Here is a 17,136-nt window from a genome sequence, read left to right as displayed (position 1 = left end):
ACATGAAGGAAATGTATGAAAATTAGACAAATTATCAAACTGGGTAATATGAAAATCTGGCAAGAGCTAGGAAGGGCTTTAGGCAGAAGAAGTGTAGAGTCCAGTGCTGATCCTAAATGTTTGCTCAAGAGACAGCCTGGTGGGCATGAGCAGGACAGCAGAGAAACCATGGCAGCCATCCAGATATGCAGTGATCCTGACCTGGACTGGGGGTATTTTGCAGTCAAATATGTGAACTGCCACTGGCAACTAAGGTTTGGGTGAACACCAGCATGGTTCCTTTGGTGATGGGATAAAACAAGTCAGAGTGCAGCTGACAAGACTCATGGCACTTTAGTTTTGATTCAGCTCAGTCTGTGCTAGACACACAGGGACTCAAAGATGAGGGTAGACGTACTTCTCTGTGCACTCAGGGCTGGTTTGCTCAAGAGCAGAGGAGACTGAGACTACCAGGCAAATACTGAACACAGGGCAAAAGGGAGTGACTATCATTTTGTTTGATCTCCATCCTCAAATTCCTTGCTATATGTGGGCAGCTTAATGTTCATATTAAATACCTAGACTGGAAATACAATTCTTGCTTTGAAAGCTGTCTTCTTAGTGACAGGATTCTTTCCCCTGGATTCATATCATGGAATTGACATGTCAGTAACTTCCATAAAAAAAAGCTAAGACTTCAGTTCCACGTAGAGAAGCTGCCTGTCTTTGAAATAAACATTTAAAAATACACATTCTCCCCTCTCTTCCCCATTTTTTAACTCCTGTCCTTATGTTTATCTCCTCCTTTCCTTTCTCCTTCCTTCCTTCTTCCTTTCTTCTTCCTTTCTTCTTCCTTCCTTCCTTCCTTCCTTCCTTCCTTCCTTCCTTCCTTCCTTCCTTCTCTCCTTCCTTCCCAAAAAGACTGAAAGCCTAAGAGAATTCCAGGCTAGGTTTTCTAGAATAGTAAGAAACAACCATCAACATTCCACTCTTCACTGCCTCAAAACAGTGGGTTGCTCTGGTTGGCAATGTAGCTGCTATATGAATCATTGTGACTGATTTTCAGCAAGGGTTCAGTCTATTACAATATGCCTTCATGACAGTAGACAAATGCAATTCATTCTCTAAGATCACTGTGTGGTCCAGCCACTTCCCTCCAATATGAAGGAAACGAAGGAATATGGCCTCCACTCGGGTGCCTGAGATCCTGCAGACCCTTTGCTGCTCAGAGTGATGTGATCGGAGTCACCAGGAATCTCACTGCACCTGGCAGACACGTGGGAGATCATCTGAAGTCAGTGTCTGGGGACACAGAGCCATGCTTCCCACTTCAAAGCTTGTCCGTTTTATTTTGTCTCTCTTGTCATGTAGACAAGCAACACAGGGTACAGAAACAAACACTACAGTCAAGATTACCTCACCCTGTTGGAAAAGCTTTCTCTCTCCAGGACTTCTTTCAAAGTCAGGGCAAACAGACTGAATGCTCCTCTCCGGGATTTCTCTTGCATTTTGGATGTAAATATGAAGGAATTTCTCTCATAATTGTTTTCTTCCTTGTCTGACTCTTCCAGTGACACTATGTTTCTCTAGAGAATATGTCCCAAGTGCTTCATGTCTATGAGGCTCTTTGTAGACATTAATAGACAAGTGGCTAGTTTATATAAAGTGCACATGTATTGCTCTGACACAGGTAGAGAGGAGAACATAGTTTACTTTTCTTTTGTTTGTTTGTTTTTTTAAAGGGAATGAGAAAACATATTCCAGAAGATCCAATTTTTAATTCAGGAAGCAAAGGAGTGGAGAAAATTTCAATTAAGGGACCAACAAGATGGTTCACTAGGTAAAGGTGCTTGCTGCACAGGCCTGTCAACATGAGTCTCCGAGTCACAGAACTGACTTAGAGATGCAAGGAGAGAATCAACTCCACAAGATTGTCTTCTGATCTCCACGTGTGCATGTGGCACACATGCCCACAACACACTCAGCATTCTCTCACACACAATAATAATGATAAATGAAATTTAAAATATTTAAACTTTGACCTTTGCCAAATGTCAAGTGGCAATCAAGTTCAGGTTTGTCTGCAGAGGGAATCAGGCCTGGGACTTACTCCCCTGCCTCTATTCTTATGCTCTCTCTTTTGAGCACAAACACCAAAAGCCCCCTAGCTCCAGCTCATTTGTAATTTCCTAATTTAAAATAAACATGTGCTAACCTAGAATCAGAAAGACCACTGCCACACTTACTCTCGGGTGTGGGTCCTAGGTTCAAAAAAATCCAGATTCTGTGTTTGATTTGTAATAAGTGTAGAAAGCAGGGAGCTAGGAAACAGCCACCACAGAGTGGAGGAGAAAGGCTTCAAGGGAGAAGGGACAGCAGACTAGAGACAGTGTGAAGGGGAGAGGAGGGAAAGGTTGGAGTGTGGGGGATGGTGTGGAGAGGGCAGAAATGAGGTACAGGGAGGGATAACCAATACTAAAGGAACATACTGTTTTATAAGCTCTTCAAAAAATATAATAAAAGGATCCTGAGACGAATGTGGCTCAGAGGCTAAGAGCACTTGCTACTGTCCTTGAGGACCTGAATCTGGGTACCAGGACCCACATCAAGTCACAGCCACATCTATGTGGAATACACACACACACACACACACACACACACACACACACACAAAACAAACAAAAACAAACAAAAAATAGTTTAAAATACAATTTTTAAAAGGAGTTTGCCTGCCCCAACCCATGGAGGACCGGAAGTTAGGAGGGAGATAAGGCATCAAAGACAACTGGAAAGAGATAATGTTGGATGGATATAATCAAAATACACTGTATAGATGGGGAGTAGTGGTATGGTACACACCGTTAATCTTAGCACAGGGGAGGTAGTAGTATGCAGATCTCTGAGTTTGAAGCTAGTCTGGTCTACAAGCGTTCCAGGCCAGCAGGGGGGCCGCATCCTGAGCCCCTATCTCAGATTGGGAGAAAGGAAAAGGAGCAGGGGATGAAGAGGAGGAGGAGGAGAAGGAAGAAGACAAACTTAAAGAATAAGTAAAATGTTATTCTAAAAAGAGGGTTGGCTGGAGGTGCCCTAGATACAGAGATAATTCACCTCCCAGAAACCTCAGGTAATTAAAAATCTAAGCACCGAATGTAGACTCTTTCTGTGTGTTGGTCAGGTTGGTCCCAGAGGTCTCAAAACAATACAAGACAATGCTTATATTGCTATTGCTATCCACGACAATGCTATTGCTCTTGACTAACCACCAGCACTCAATGGCAAAACCCTTTAAAATGCCACATACTTTTGTCAAAGGACATGAAGTCATCAAGCTTTCCTTGTCCTGGTAGCTTCCTCTATGCTGGCTAACTTATAGGGTGCCAGAAGGTGCTACAGAAGCTGCTGTAGGAAACATCATTGCCAATCTTAGCTGGATGTCAGCTCTTTAAGCTACAGTCATCACCAGCCTGACCATATGTGCCCACTCGTACAACAATGGCAAGGTAGTTATGGAAGGAATCAGCGACTTTCTGATGGACTTCAGGTCTGCTCCACAGGAAAGATTCATACCTGCTACTATAACCTTTGCCAAGACCCTGTGGGTAGGGAGGTCATGGACCCTAGAGGAAAATGGACTACTATTATTCTGTTCAGTGGATACGGTATTAAAGTGCCTTCTCAATATTCATCTCTATACTCATAGGTAGTTCATCTCTCAGCCCTCATTAGACAAGCTTCCTCGCCCCCCAGCAATGGACTACAGTTAGTACAGAGACCGATAACTGGCCAAGTGCCAAAAATAGATAACTGTGCTTGGCTTTAAACAGAACATCTATATCATTTCTTCTGGCTAAGTCTCAGGGAACATTGCAGAAGAGATGAATGAAGAAATTATAAGAGACAGAGATGGGGGGTGCAGTTTCAAAGCAACGTCATCTGGATATAACACAATCAATGCATTCATGAACTCATTGTTGCTATGGTTACCTGTGTAAGACCTGCAGACGATAGAGCCTGTCAACATTTTATCATAGGGGAGAAGGGCTCATGAGACCTCCCCTTCTGTCAGTCACCATCAGCCTAAAGTCATCCTTAGGGAGGGAAATCACACGCTTCAGAGACATAACACATGACACACCACCTATACTCTAGTGTATAACCTACCCATGTGCAGCTAGGTGATCCTCTTTAGACTCAGTGGGTTCCACACACACAGGACATGGAAGTAAGAGCAGCATTTTCCTCTAAAGAATAAAGCTTTCAGCAGGTGAAGGATATGGGGGCTACCACATGGTGATAAGGTATAAAAATGACCAAAATTCAACACATATATGTACAAAACTGTCAAATAATAATGGGTAAATGTGCTTTAAAAATAGACTTCTGTAAGTCACAGTGGCCATAAAGGAGCTAAGGAAGGCTCAAGCTTTTATAGAACACCCCAAGAAGACAGAGCACATCTAATTTCAATGACTATGTATTCGTAAGTCTTCGTAAGTAAAATTCTATGTCATCAAACTTGCATTGTTCATATATATGTTCATATTACACAATGCTGGCTGTTTAATTATTTAAATTGCCTTGTAATTAGATGTGTCTGTAAAAAATTTTTTCTGTTGTGTATAATACAATAGTACACTTATGACTTTTGTTTTGAGACAGGGTTCCACTCTTTAAGCCCAAAGTTAATGACTCAAAACTCACTACTAGCTCACAGAAGCCTCAAATTCATGATAATCTTTCTGCCTCAGCCTCTCAAGTGCCAGGTTACAGGAAGAAGGGCCACGACTGCTCACTGACTGGGACATTTTTCACACAGTGATTTCTGCAGAAGTCATGATGTTTACATGCCAATTCTAGTGTTACAGGAGCCAAGCGTAAGCCACGTGAGGGAGCAAGGACAGCTCTGGGTTCTGATCCTCATGTAGCTGTGTCCCCGATAATAAACCCCACAGATGCCTGCTTCCTAGTCTTCGTAAAAGGACAAATAAAGTGGAACACACACACACACACACACACACACACACACATGGGGGGGAGGAGAGAGAGAGAGAGAGAGAGAGAGAGAGAGCTCTAAGCAAAACCTTCCTATAAATGTCTTTCAGGTTCTTCCCAAACATGGAGAACAGTTCCTGTTGGCACTCTTGGGGTAGACATTCCATGGTGAAGCAGGAGAAGAGAACATTACTAAGCAGTAGCCAATCAGGATAAACTCCTCTCACATCACCTCAGAGTAGTTTAAAAGTAGAATCTGTCATTTAGTAACCCTTGCATAGGCACCTCAGATTTGAGAGTTTTACTTGGGCCTGGACATGATAGCTCAGATCTGTAATCCTAGCACTTAGGAAATAAACTAAGAATTTATCTAACAATAAGAATTGTTTCAGAGCCAAGGCTAGCCCAGACTACGTTCTGAGACCCTGTCTAAATTCCCCTTCTAACTCAACACCATCAAAGTTTAATTTGAGTAACTTAATTGAGTAATCTTTATTTCCCCCTTATTAAAAGCAAGTTTTGATTGTATGATTAGGCTTAAAGGGTTCTGAAGAATCTCTACTCTGTTACTTTCACTCAGATTACATAATGGTTGACAACCATTGGTTGTGACCTGTGGAAAAGTGGATACAAAGAAAAAAAAGTGTCTATTTACATAAATATTTACAAACATCCTAGACTCTAAATTGAAGAGGCTAAGGCCTCTGCCGCAGCACTTGGCCCAGCTGACAGTCCTACTTAGTGGAAATATGCCCAACTTTCTCAGCCCACAAGAATTTATCAAAGCCTGGTTATGTTAGACATCATATTTTGTGTCATGTAATCAAAGCAACCAAAATAGAAAAGGCCCTGCTCTCATGAAGTTTACATTCTAGAAAATACTTGGGTGGCAGGAGGTGATAGATGATGATGAAGAAAAATGATGTAATGACTGGGAGATGAAGTGGACTGTGGAGAAAAACGCTAGCATCCGCGTTCCAAAAGCTAACACTTCGTTAAGGAGGGTAATTTCACCTCTTTGCATTTGTTATTTGGAATAGTTCATATGAGTCGGGAAGGGGTATGTAATTAAAGCTTTGATTTTAGAAGAGAGGGAGTTAATGAATTTATAAAATAAACTCCCTTTTCTCTGGGGGGGGGGGATTGTTCTCACACTGGCTCCAAGCACCCTCATGCTGGGCTCCAATGAACTCCACATTCATTGCATAAAAACACTTCGCGCTTCTGACTCATAACTCTGCTCAAGTTCACTTGACCAGGAGAGATCTAGAAGCCCACCTGATGTGCCTAGACAACCATTAACTATGGAACAGTGTGTGGTGGTGGTGAAGTGCACTAAAGAGTATAGGTATACAACTTGCTATTTGTGCAAACATCATTCAGTACATCCTAATTTTTGAGATATTAACAGAGGCTTCCTCCTTGCTTCAGTTCCTTTGAATATATATATCTATATTCAATATATATTCATATTATATATTCATGCTGAAGCAGATGAGCATCTGAGCTGAAGGAGATGGTGGAGGGCAAGAAGAGGAGGGTATCCTTTGACAAGCCTGCCTGGGTTAACACCAGCGACAGGGTTGGCGCCCTTTAAATTGGGGGCCTCTGGCAGATCCGTTAAGGCCCCTGCACTGCTTGGTCAGAGTGTCCAACGGTGCCATTCAGCACAACGGTGAGGAAACACCTAGGAAACACCTAGTTTGTCAGGACCCGCTTCCGTTGCTCTGCTCAGAGCAGCCGGGGCTCCTGACAGTGGAGCCCCATGCAGGCGAAGTTCAGCTGGCTAGAGAAGGACAGACCTGGGGATGGAAAGGGATGAGGGGCTGGGAGCGGAGCTGGGGGGATTTCCTCCCTCGCTCCCCTCTCCAACGGGAGCGGAAAATGTGATTTGCTGTGCATTCCAGGCGCGGTTCCCTGGGGTGACCTCTCCCACCCAGCCGGGCAGGGGCAGGGGGCGGGAGTAGACAAAGAGGCGAGGCGGGCGGAGAGGGGACCCCGCGGGGAAGCAGGAGGGGTACAGTGGGCGGGGGCACTACCGGGAAAGGGGGCGGATAGCGGGTCCCGCAGCGGCAGCGGCGCCTGACCAATGGAGAGACGCGGTCCCCGGCGCTTGGCCGGCGGCATTTAAACCGGAGACCGGGAGATGCCCGACACTCGGTGCAGACCTGGAGACCCAGAGCACCGCGGTAGCGGCACTCTCCTTCATCTTCCTACCGCATCGAGCCCGGCCACGGTCGCACGCAGCGCCACACGTCCGCAGCGAAGGACCCAAGGACCCACTGCAGTGACAGGTGAGCGCGGTGGCACTCTGTAGTGTGTGTGTGCGTGCGTGTGCGTGTGCGTGTGTGTGTGCGGGTGTGTGGTGTGTGTGTTGGTACCCAGGCTAGCCAAGGAGTCCCCAGACAGGATCCATACCATCTCAAATTCTTCTTAGCTGTGACACAGCCCCTTGGTGCACCAAAGACCTGGCGTTCCCTTTAGTGCACCTTAAAGAACCGAACCTGGTCCTTCCTGCCGCAGAGGTAGAAATGGTGACTGTGGGGCACTGGGTTCATGGGGGGGGGGGGAGGTAGAGAGAGAAGTTGTCTAGAAAGTGCATCCCGTTTCCATTGTGCGGGAGCCCTGCAAACACCGTCCCGGTGCTTGAAGCACAGAGCCCGCGGAAGTCGCCAGCCGGGATAGCGCACTGTTGCCTGAGTCGGAGTCCCAGAGTCGCGTCTCTGTGAGCTGAAGCCGACCTCGCAGCAAGTTGCAAGCGGAGACTGCCCTCGAGGGTTGGGTACCGGGCTGGGACTGGGGGGCGTCTGTAGTAGTGGCGGTCCTAGGGCCGTGAGTGGTAACTGCTGAGGATTTGGAAATCGGTGGCGTGTGCGTTTGCAGGTATGGCAGATGTGACTGAGGCTGGTAAGACAGAATCCGTGCGGATCAACAAAGTCGGGGGGTGGGGGTGGAGGTCGGTCAGGTACCTCAAAGCTTGAGTGCTTTGCTGCTCGCGGTGCTCCCGCGGCACGCGCCACACACTCTTGTGTTAGCTGTGCTCCGGCCGGCGCGTGGCTGTCTTTTTTGAGCCTCTTGGGGGATTCTACGCTCTCATCCTCCATACTGCAGACCTGCAGGCGCCGGGCAGCCACCACTGGCTGGTTCCCACTTCCGTAGATGCTGGCCGATCTGTACCCCCACCGGCCCGGGTAACGCCTCGCTGCGCTCGCTAGCGACTGAGCTCTATTATGAGCCTCGCCTCTTTCTCCTAGCCTAGCCCATTCCGGTGAGCCCTCTCTAGCTCCGGGTAGAAGTCTAGAGTGAAGGGAAAGGCAATGCGGCTGTCATCTCCCTGGTCCTACTTATTTCCAGAATTCTAGTTTAGTTGTGGACTGGCTATCCCCCCTCGGGCGTGTTCCAGTTTAGTGTTTGTCTATACCCGGCTCTGGCAACCATCCACCAGCGAGGCTGGCTGGCGAGGATGCGGGATGACCAGCCTTTAAGTTGTTCTGCGAGAGCCTTAGGGGGCTCTCTGGTCTAGCTCAGCAACAGTCTTTCCCCTCCCCAGTAGAACCCAAATCCTTACTCTTTGATGGAGAAATATAGCCTAGAAGTGAGGGGTTAAAATCTCCTCTTAACTGTTGGAGGGCAGAATGACGACCATCAATAGGTAATTGGATCTCTTGGTGGAAAGAGCAAACCCAAGTGGTGCGCGCGTCTGTTTATGTTCCCCTGAGATGGTGCCAGGATACGAACTGATTAAAACAATCTACGGTGTTCAATGGGTCACCAGGGCTTTAAGCTGTCCCAGGGACTCCAGAGTAGTGGTTTCCTTCTGACTGCTCTTACAAGTTAAATAAATAGCGTAGAAGAGGTTAAGATAACCCCATCCCAGGGTGAGGGGTCTTCTTTCACCCCAGGGCTGCCCTCTCCTCACCCCCTCCCTTTTTTCTTTTTGGGACAAGGCAGGCAGGCGGCACAGGGCACTTGGGAGTACAGACATTTCAAAGCAAAGAAGGAAAAAGATCTTAAGAAAACAAGAGCCTCCTTCACCATCTCCAAAACCAAGTCTACAAATATAGGTGTTTTCATTACTCTTATTGGACACATTGTACTGTTGGATTTATAAGAAGTTACTAATTATTTAAGGCTTCTCCGTGTGTGTGTGTGTGTGTGTGTGTGTGTGTGTGTTGTGTGTATTTAACCCCCAGGGCATTGTAAGAATTAGAGTCTTTTGTAAACTTTGTAATTTCACAGCTTTCCTATGTTCTTCAAAGTTCACTTTGAGTAAAATGTTTTGTTAACCCACAATCTGTAGGAAATTCAAATTGGCTAATGTGGTTTTCACACCAGCACTTAGGGAGAGAAGAACAGAAAGACGTTAAGTCCTTACATCCTTCAATGTCCACCTCTTGTCCCTTCTAAATTGATGCTGTTGGTGACCTCAGTCTTGATGGTCCAGTCTACAAAGTGACAGAATACAAAGAACGCCCATAGCCCCAGACTTCTCCCCAAGAAATGCTTGCTGGCAGCAAAGTTTCGGAGTATTTTTGAGAATGCAAAGACATATAGGAGAACTGGAGCCTTTTATGTAAAGAGGAGAAGAAGGAGGCAGTTAGGAGCAGTGACTGGTGACCGCACATTTAACTGAAAGGCACTGACCAGGCAAGTGCTACCAGCCCATGTCTTACATCTGCAAAGAATTTTCTTTAGTTTTAACATATGTTCTTAGAGATGCAAAGTACAACAGAAATTCCCGTGACAGGAGAAGTCTTTTCCTTTGCATGCAAATATAAAGATACAAAATAGATAATTATTAGATTTACAATATTTTTCAGAAATTTACTGCATTAAAAAGGCAAAGCCACATGCTCCTTGTTAAACGTGCTGTGCTGAATGCCACTGGCGTAGTAACTAAGGACATGTTAGGATTAGATGAAACTGGGCTCAAACCCTGGCTACCCACTCTATAAACTATGTGACCTTGGATGGATTCCTGATTAGTAACAGGAAGACATTATCATATACCTCATAATTTATCATGACAAAACTTGGACAGTATTTAGCATAATGTCTGATGTAGTAAAAGCTAAAAAATAAGGAACCTTTTATTACTAGTGGCTGTGTTGGGGCATGAGAGGCCAGAGGCCGATTCTAAATTCTAAATAATCCCAAATCCCATTTATTCGAAACCACTACAAAATGCAGCACAAGACTTGGCTGTCACTCAGCAGTGCTGCTTGGTGAACATTTGATATTTATACATCCTAATTAATTTCCTGTTGATTCAAATAATTGTATACAATTATTAACCTCACTAAAAATAAATCTCCCAGGGAACTACAAAGATATTTAACCACCAGGTGTCTCCTCCTCACCTTGTGTGGTGTTAGGTTTCAGCCTCACTTAGCCCTAATGGGCAGATTATCTTTAAGAGACTTGCAATAAACATGCGGGGCATAAAACTTATGACATGTGCCAATCATTAATTTTTCTTAATTTTTCTTATCTCCTTGGTATATTTTTTCTGAGAAATAAGCCAGCCTTTATTATTATTAAGGAATTCCCTAGTTAATTTCTTAAGGCTGACTCTAAAATTTAAAGTTAAATATCTAACTAAATTTAACTTTCGCTCTCCTTAAAGACTAAGGCTTAAGGGGGAAAGAAATGGATTCTTTTTAAATCTGGCCTGTCTATAAAGCAATTGCAGCAAATTCCATTGTGTTTTATGCCAGGAGAATGAGCTCATGTCATTCTTGTTGCCCGTCTTTCTAAAGGTCATCCAGCAGAGGAACAATGGCCCGGTTCAGGTACAAACATCTGGAGTTCACTGTAATTGTTACTCAAAACTCCGTTTAGCTCACTGAACGGGCAGGCAGGCTGCTTGACTAATGTGAGAGCCACAATGAGAAGTGTGCGGAAAGAAGCCGGCCCTAGATTCCCTAAACATATCAAGAATATGGGAAACAAGTCAGACATACTTTTTGGGTTTCTGAATCGCCAGACTCCGAAGACCATTCCTGGTGATTTTGTGAAATTTTTTCACAAGTTACCAGGGCAGAAGTGATTACCATCCTTTCCTTGCTTGGAAGTGTTTATTCTTGAACACCAAGAGAATTGGGGACAAATGGGAGGCAGGGAAGACCTGTTTTGAGGGTTTGTCCATTGAGAAGAGTGATTGGAGGAGCATGGTGGTGAAATGAAAGGAGAGGAGGGTAAAGTTGTTGGCAGAGATGAGCTGTGGAGAGAGCTTGCCTCCGAATAGTAACATCACTCAACAGCAGAAATGCACTAGGGGGATATTAAGGCAGGGTTTGGGATGAAGAACGATGGTATCTGTATGGGAGAGCCAAGGGCGATGCTCACCACATGTCATGATACACTTTGAGTTTGGGATGCAGTGACTGGACATGAGTGGGAAGGTATAAGAACCTCTAAATGTGGACCAGTGTTTTGGGTGTGTAGGGATTGATGTGGAAAGAATTGTCTGGAAGGAAATGCCATCTTCTTTATTTGCTCCATACTAGTGATACACAGAAAATGATAAGCATTTGGTAAAAACAGAGTTGCAATTTCAAGAAGAAAATGCTCCAGTTCCTTGACTGAATAATCAACACTAGGTGGTAGGCGGCTTGGATGAATGGACACAGTGACCCCAGAGCCTGGCTGCAGCCTTCCAGCGCTGTTCTCCTCACTCCCCCTCAAGGAGACCATCCGAAGCACACTGGCCTTTCTACTCATCTTTCTTTTTATTGGATATTTGCTTTATTTGCATTTCAAATGTTGTCCCCTTTCCCAGTTACCCTCCCCCTGGAAACCCCTTATCCCTTTCCCCTCCCCTCCCCTCCCCCTGTTTCTATGAGGGGATTCCCCCATCCACCCACTCTCACCTCTCTGCCCTTAAATTCCCCTACACTGGGGTCCCTAATGGAAGAGTTAGAAAAAGGACTGAAGAAGCTGAAGGGGTTTGCAGCCCCATAGGAAGAACAACAATATCAACCAACCAGACCCCCAGAGCTCCCAGGGATTAAACCACCAACCAAGCAGTACACATGGAGGTACCCATGGCTCCAGCTGCATATGCGGCAGAGGATGGCATCAATGGGAGGAGAGGCCCTTGGTCCTGTAAAGGCTCGATGGCACTGCTGATTTCTGTTCATTGATATCCTTGGAGGGTTTTTCTTCGTAACACTAAAGTTTAAGAACTTGAAAGCCTCACAATAAACCAGCAAAGATTAAGCATTTTAAAATGGAAAAAGACCCATACTTTTTACGCCCAGTAATTTTTAATATTTATTTATTTAATTTTACTTTCCTTTAGTGAAAAGTCAGACAGTGTAACATAAACTGTTATGACTTATGTGTTACTCACTCTTAAATAGGAACAGAAAAATTTTCCCAAATTAAACCTCAAAACCATAGTTGAACTAATTATTGCTTTATCATTGGGTTAAAATAAAACTCGTACTATTCTGCATAGAACCAAAAAATTAAAAACAAAAAACAAGCATCCAAACAACAATAACAAAACTTGAGAGCAAATAGAGATTTCCTAGAAAAAGAAAGACAAGTGTTAGAAAGCTGTCTAGGCTGGAAGAACGCTACACTCCTAAGGGTCAGGAGGTAAAAGCATTTCATGTAGCGGGTGCCTTCATGTCCCCAATGGTACTTTAAAATACAAAGAACAGAAACTGTATCAAACTTATGTGGTATAAAAACAATCACTTAACAAATGCTCAGGAGTACCTCCTCTGTGTCAGGAACAAAGGGTCAGATGATGAATTAGCCTTCATCCCTTCTCAGGGTAGATATAACAATATTCAATAGCAGATGTAAATAAGCCAGGAAAGAAGAGTTCAATAAATAAGGGGTCCTTAGTTGCTCTGGAAAAATAAATTTCAGCTTTGTGAATGGATGTCTGTAGAACAGTATGGCTCTGTAACACACATGCAGTCAGCAAACGTCCACAGTCAGTGGTTGTGGACACTGAGGAGTGAATTGGCTTGGAGGTCACTTTTTAGTAGATGTGGAGAGAGATTGTCAACCTAGATCTAGGGCCATCTATGTAATATTCCTTCAAAATATCATTGAATGGATTTTATCTTAGCACTTGGCCTTTTATTTTAGACTCTGGCCCTCAATTGGGAGTCACCAGAACCTTGTGAAACTGTCTTTGATTTGCATTATAGTTCCTTGGAGACAGAATAGACATGGCTTAATTTACCTTGGCCTCTGGAGAAAATCTGTACTGTTTTATAACTGGCCTCTCTTTGTAAGTGATGTCTTATAAGACAAAACAAAGCCATTATTTTTTGTTATTGTTGTTGTAGTGGTCAGCATGGTTTTGTTTAAAGATCAGATACATGGTAACACAAGCTGACACAAGCCAAGGAACAACAGTTGGAATAGGAGTTGAATGTTACATTATCAGCTTTAAACTGCTCCAAAGTATTAAGTTAATGTCAGGAAAACAATGACATTTAAGAATATTTTTAATGAAACATTCAATTATCTTGGTTCGATGCTAGCCTTAGGGCTGAATGGTCCTCACTTGCCAGAAGCTGTCCTTTAAAGAAGATACATCTTATGCTGCTTTTGTTTCTTAAAGATAATTGGTCTAGACAATGATACCAACTTGTCTGGTTCCTTGGAAACGAAGGCTATACTAAAAAAGCTTATATTAATATGCACTTAGTGGGTGCCACATGCAATACTGGTATTTAGCAGAGAGAAAACGGGTGCTTCACAGCTGTTCTTGTGCAGCAAACCTTAAGCACGGGGCAGAGGAAACCCCAGGACACTGCCATGCCCAGAAGAGACACTATGAATCTGAAACTGTTCTCATTGAAAAGAAATCCTTCAATGCTTTAACAATTCTTGGTGTGCTCCAGGCCAGCAAGGGTTCCAGGCCTTGAGCTGGGTGGGAAGGCTGACTGACTGAATTAGGGTCTTCATAGTAACGCTTTCCCAGATGACTGTGTCCAGGGAGTCTGCCCCAGAAGAATCCTGACAGTCTGCTGCCTCTCTTCCCCTTCTCTGCCTGCCTGCCCTGTCTTTTCTGAAGAACCCTGCCTCTGGAAAAGTCCCCTCCTCTCTGATTTGCTTTGTTTACCACGTGCTCCCGTCTCTCTGTTTCTTCTCCCACCCCCTCCACTCTTCGCTTTCTTTATTATTTATGTATGTATGTATTTATTTATTTATTTATTTATTTATTCATTCAGTGTTATATGCCCTTGCCATATATCAAGGTCAAGATTTGCTCACAGTTCATTGGCATCAATGCTATTCTTACAAATTAAAATATTCCTGTACTTATTCTACTGTGCCTGGTTTTCTATCTTAATTTGTTTATTTTTGTCTATTTTAGAAGTAACCACACACACACACACACACACACGTGAATGGACACAGTAAAGCAGCGGGAGAGGGGAATGTGAAGAAGGCGCGGTGACAGATATGTATGAAAATCTGTAATGAAACCCATTTTGTGCACCAACTTAATAATTAAAGCCAAAGAATTAAAGGCCTACCTGATAAGTTAATCAGACAAAACAAATTCTATTCATACATAGGCGCATGGATGGGTGACATTTTACCACTTAAAATCGTTGAAAAGTGGGGTCTGGAGAAATGGCTCATCAGTTAAGAACACTTTCTGTTCTTCCAAAGGTTTTGAGTTCAGTTGCCAGCACTCACATTGGGGGCTCACAACTTCCTATAACTCCAGCTCCAGGAATTCTGGGGTCCTCTATTGTCCTCCCTAGGCACACACATGGATTAACACACACACACACACACACACACACACACACACACGTGTTATATCATGACAGAATGGCACCAGCCATCTTTATCCTCTTGGCCTTCTCTACATCCCTCCTTTTAGGTTCAATTTTTTTTTTTACAGGTTTCCTGGTCTCTTTCCAGTACTGGAACAGTGAAAAGTCTCATGTTGTCAAATTCAAGAATAAATACAGTTAAGTGAGCATTAAAAAAGTCACATGCAATTGTGTCAGGAGCCAGTAAGGAATTCTAATGGGAGCTGGTTCAAAAAAGAGACCGGTCCTGACTGAGTTTAAAGCTTGGCAAATTCACTGTGTGACCTGTGTCGAATTACTCAGTTTGATGGCTGAGAGAATAATGGGAGTAATAGTATCCAATAGCTAGTGATGCTGTTAGAAGTCAGTGCAACTGAAGTGTGTAGTGAGTACAGTGTAAGATGCTAGGTGTAGTTATTAATTTTTATTAAATAACTTTCTTATTGTCTATGTCTCTCTCCCTCTCTTTGTCCCTTGCCCAGAATGAATCGCACCGCGTACACTGTGGGAGCTTTGCTTCTCCTCCTCGGAACCCTACTGCCAACAGCTGAAGGGAAAAAGAAAGGTTCCCAAGGAGCCATCCCGCCTCCTGACAAGGCTCAGCACAATGACTCTGAGCAGACCCAGTCGCCACCGCAACCTGGCTCCAGGACCCGGGGGCGGGGCCAGGGGCGGGGCACCGCCATGCCTGGAGAGGAGGTGCTTGAGTCCAGCCAAGAGGCCCTGCACGTGACAGAGCGCAAGTACCTGAAGCGAGATTGGTGCAAAACTCAGCCCCTGAAGCAGACCATCCACGAGGAGGGTTGCAACAGCCGCACCATTATCAACCGCTTCTGTTACGGCCAGTGCAACTCCTTCTACATCCCCAGACACATCCGAAAGGAGGAAGGCTCCTTTCAGTCTTGTTCCTTCTGCAAGCCCAAAAAGTTCACCACCATGATGGTCACACTCAACTGTCCTGAGCTACAGCCACCCACCAAGAAGAAAAGGGTCACACGCGTGAAGCAGTGTCGTTGCATATCCATCGATTTGGATTAAATCAAAGGGGGCACTTTCAGCCTGTCATAGCCATGCCGAGAGCCACACCCAAACCACCCGATTCCTACTTGGCTTAAACCTAGAGGCCAGAAGAACCAGCAGTTGCTTCCTGGCTGGAGGCTGCTTATGCATAGTATATGCGCAGGAGTGTGCATGGGTGCCTGTGGGTGTTTCCAAACACCTGCGGGGAACAGCCTCTGCTAGAAGGCACTTCCTGTTACTCTGCTTCAGATGGCCGGAAATGCCCACACCACTGGACCCAAACACTCACAGGGGCAGGGCTGTAGCTTGGCTTTGTCACTGTGTTCCATGTGCCTCCTGGGCACCAGGATTTCGCTTGAGAATGAATACTAACTAAAGGAGGAGGTAACTCTGAGGGCTGCATATGACTCAGAACTGTTCAGTGCGTGCCCAATACTCCCACAACCCATTCCTTTCTTTGCTCTCCCTGATATCTCAGTCTTAGCCCATGTTCCTAAATTAATTCACTTGACCGCGCGCGTGTGTAAATGTCTTTTGTCTTGTGAAGAACCTTCAATATGTGAGGAGACATGTGATGGCAAACAAGATGGAGGATTGACCCAGGAGCGGTGAGGCTGAGGACCAGTCTGGGCCAGTGAAATTCAGTAGCAAGATGTCCAGAGTTTGAAAGTTGTTTCCCAAAACAATATGAGCCTCGTTTTAGTAAAAGGGCTTTCCTGATATTTAAAAGAACCCAGATGCACAGAGGAGAAATATAATCAGCAAAAAAAAAAAAAAAAAAAAAAAAAAAAACCAAAAACAAAAAAAACCCCAATTCTCTGTGTAGGCTTCTGTGACCTACTGACACTAGCTGTAACTCAAAGTTAAGGGTAAAATAATGACTACCCATGTTTGTTTGTTTGTTTGTTTGTTTTCGAGACAGGGCTTCTCTGTGTAGCCCTGGCTATCCTGGAACTCACTCTGTAGATCAGGCTGGCCTCAAACTCAGAAATCCTCCTGCAGAGCTCTGCCTCCCAAGTGCTGGGATTAAAGGCATGTGCCACCACCACCTGCTGCCAGACCACCCCTGTTTTAAGAACCAAGTGAAAGAAAAAAAATGTGGTCTTCTACTTTACTTTGCCTCTCAGGAGGACAACTGAGAGCCCTGTTCACTGGGGTAAGAAAAGGTAAAACGTCCTGAGCTTGGTTTAGCTGGATTAACATTCCTTGTCCGTCATTCCTGAAAAATGCCTCAGACATGCAGAACCTTTCAATAAAATCCTGCTTTTCTTGAGGCTGCCTGCCAATAAGAAACAGTGTGAGATGGAAAGCCATCTGCTGCGTTTGAGTTAGACATGTCTGGGGC

At 44.6% G+C, this 17,136-nt stretch overlaps 1 protein-coding gene across 1 annotated transcript; it reads left to right on the top strand.

Annotated features, from left to right (window-relative positions):
• The first annotated feature begins 7,110 nt into the window (after positions 1 to 7,110).
• On the top strand, positions 7,111 to 16,555 carry Grem1 (gremlin 1, DAN family BMP antagonist). The gene is made up of 2 exons (XM_052181445.1): positions 7,111 to 7,265; positions 15,254 to 16,555. The coding sequence occupies exon 2, from the start codon at positions 15,255 to 15,257 to the stop codon at positions 15,807 to 15,809; it is 555 nt and encodes a 184-aa protein (XP_052037405.1). The 5' UTR covers positions 7,111 to 7,265; position 15,254; the 3' UTR covers positions 15,810 to 16,555.
• The last annotated feature ends 581 nt before the right edge of the window (positions 16,556 to 17,136 follow it).

The sequence above is a fragment of the Apodemus sylvaticus genome, chromosome 5, assembly GCF_947179515.1.
Source record: "Apodemus sylvaticus chromosome 5, mApoSyl1.1, whole genome shotgun sequence".
Lineage (NCBI taxonomy): Eukaryota > Metazoa > Chordata > Mammalia > Rodentia > Muridae > Apodemus > Apodemus sylvaticus.
This window is presented reverse-complemented; position numbering and strand designations above follow the sequence as displayed.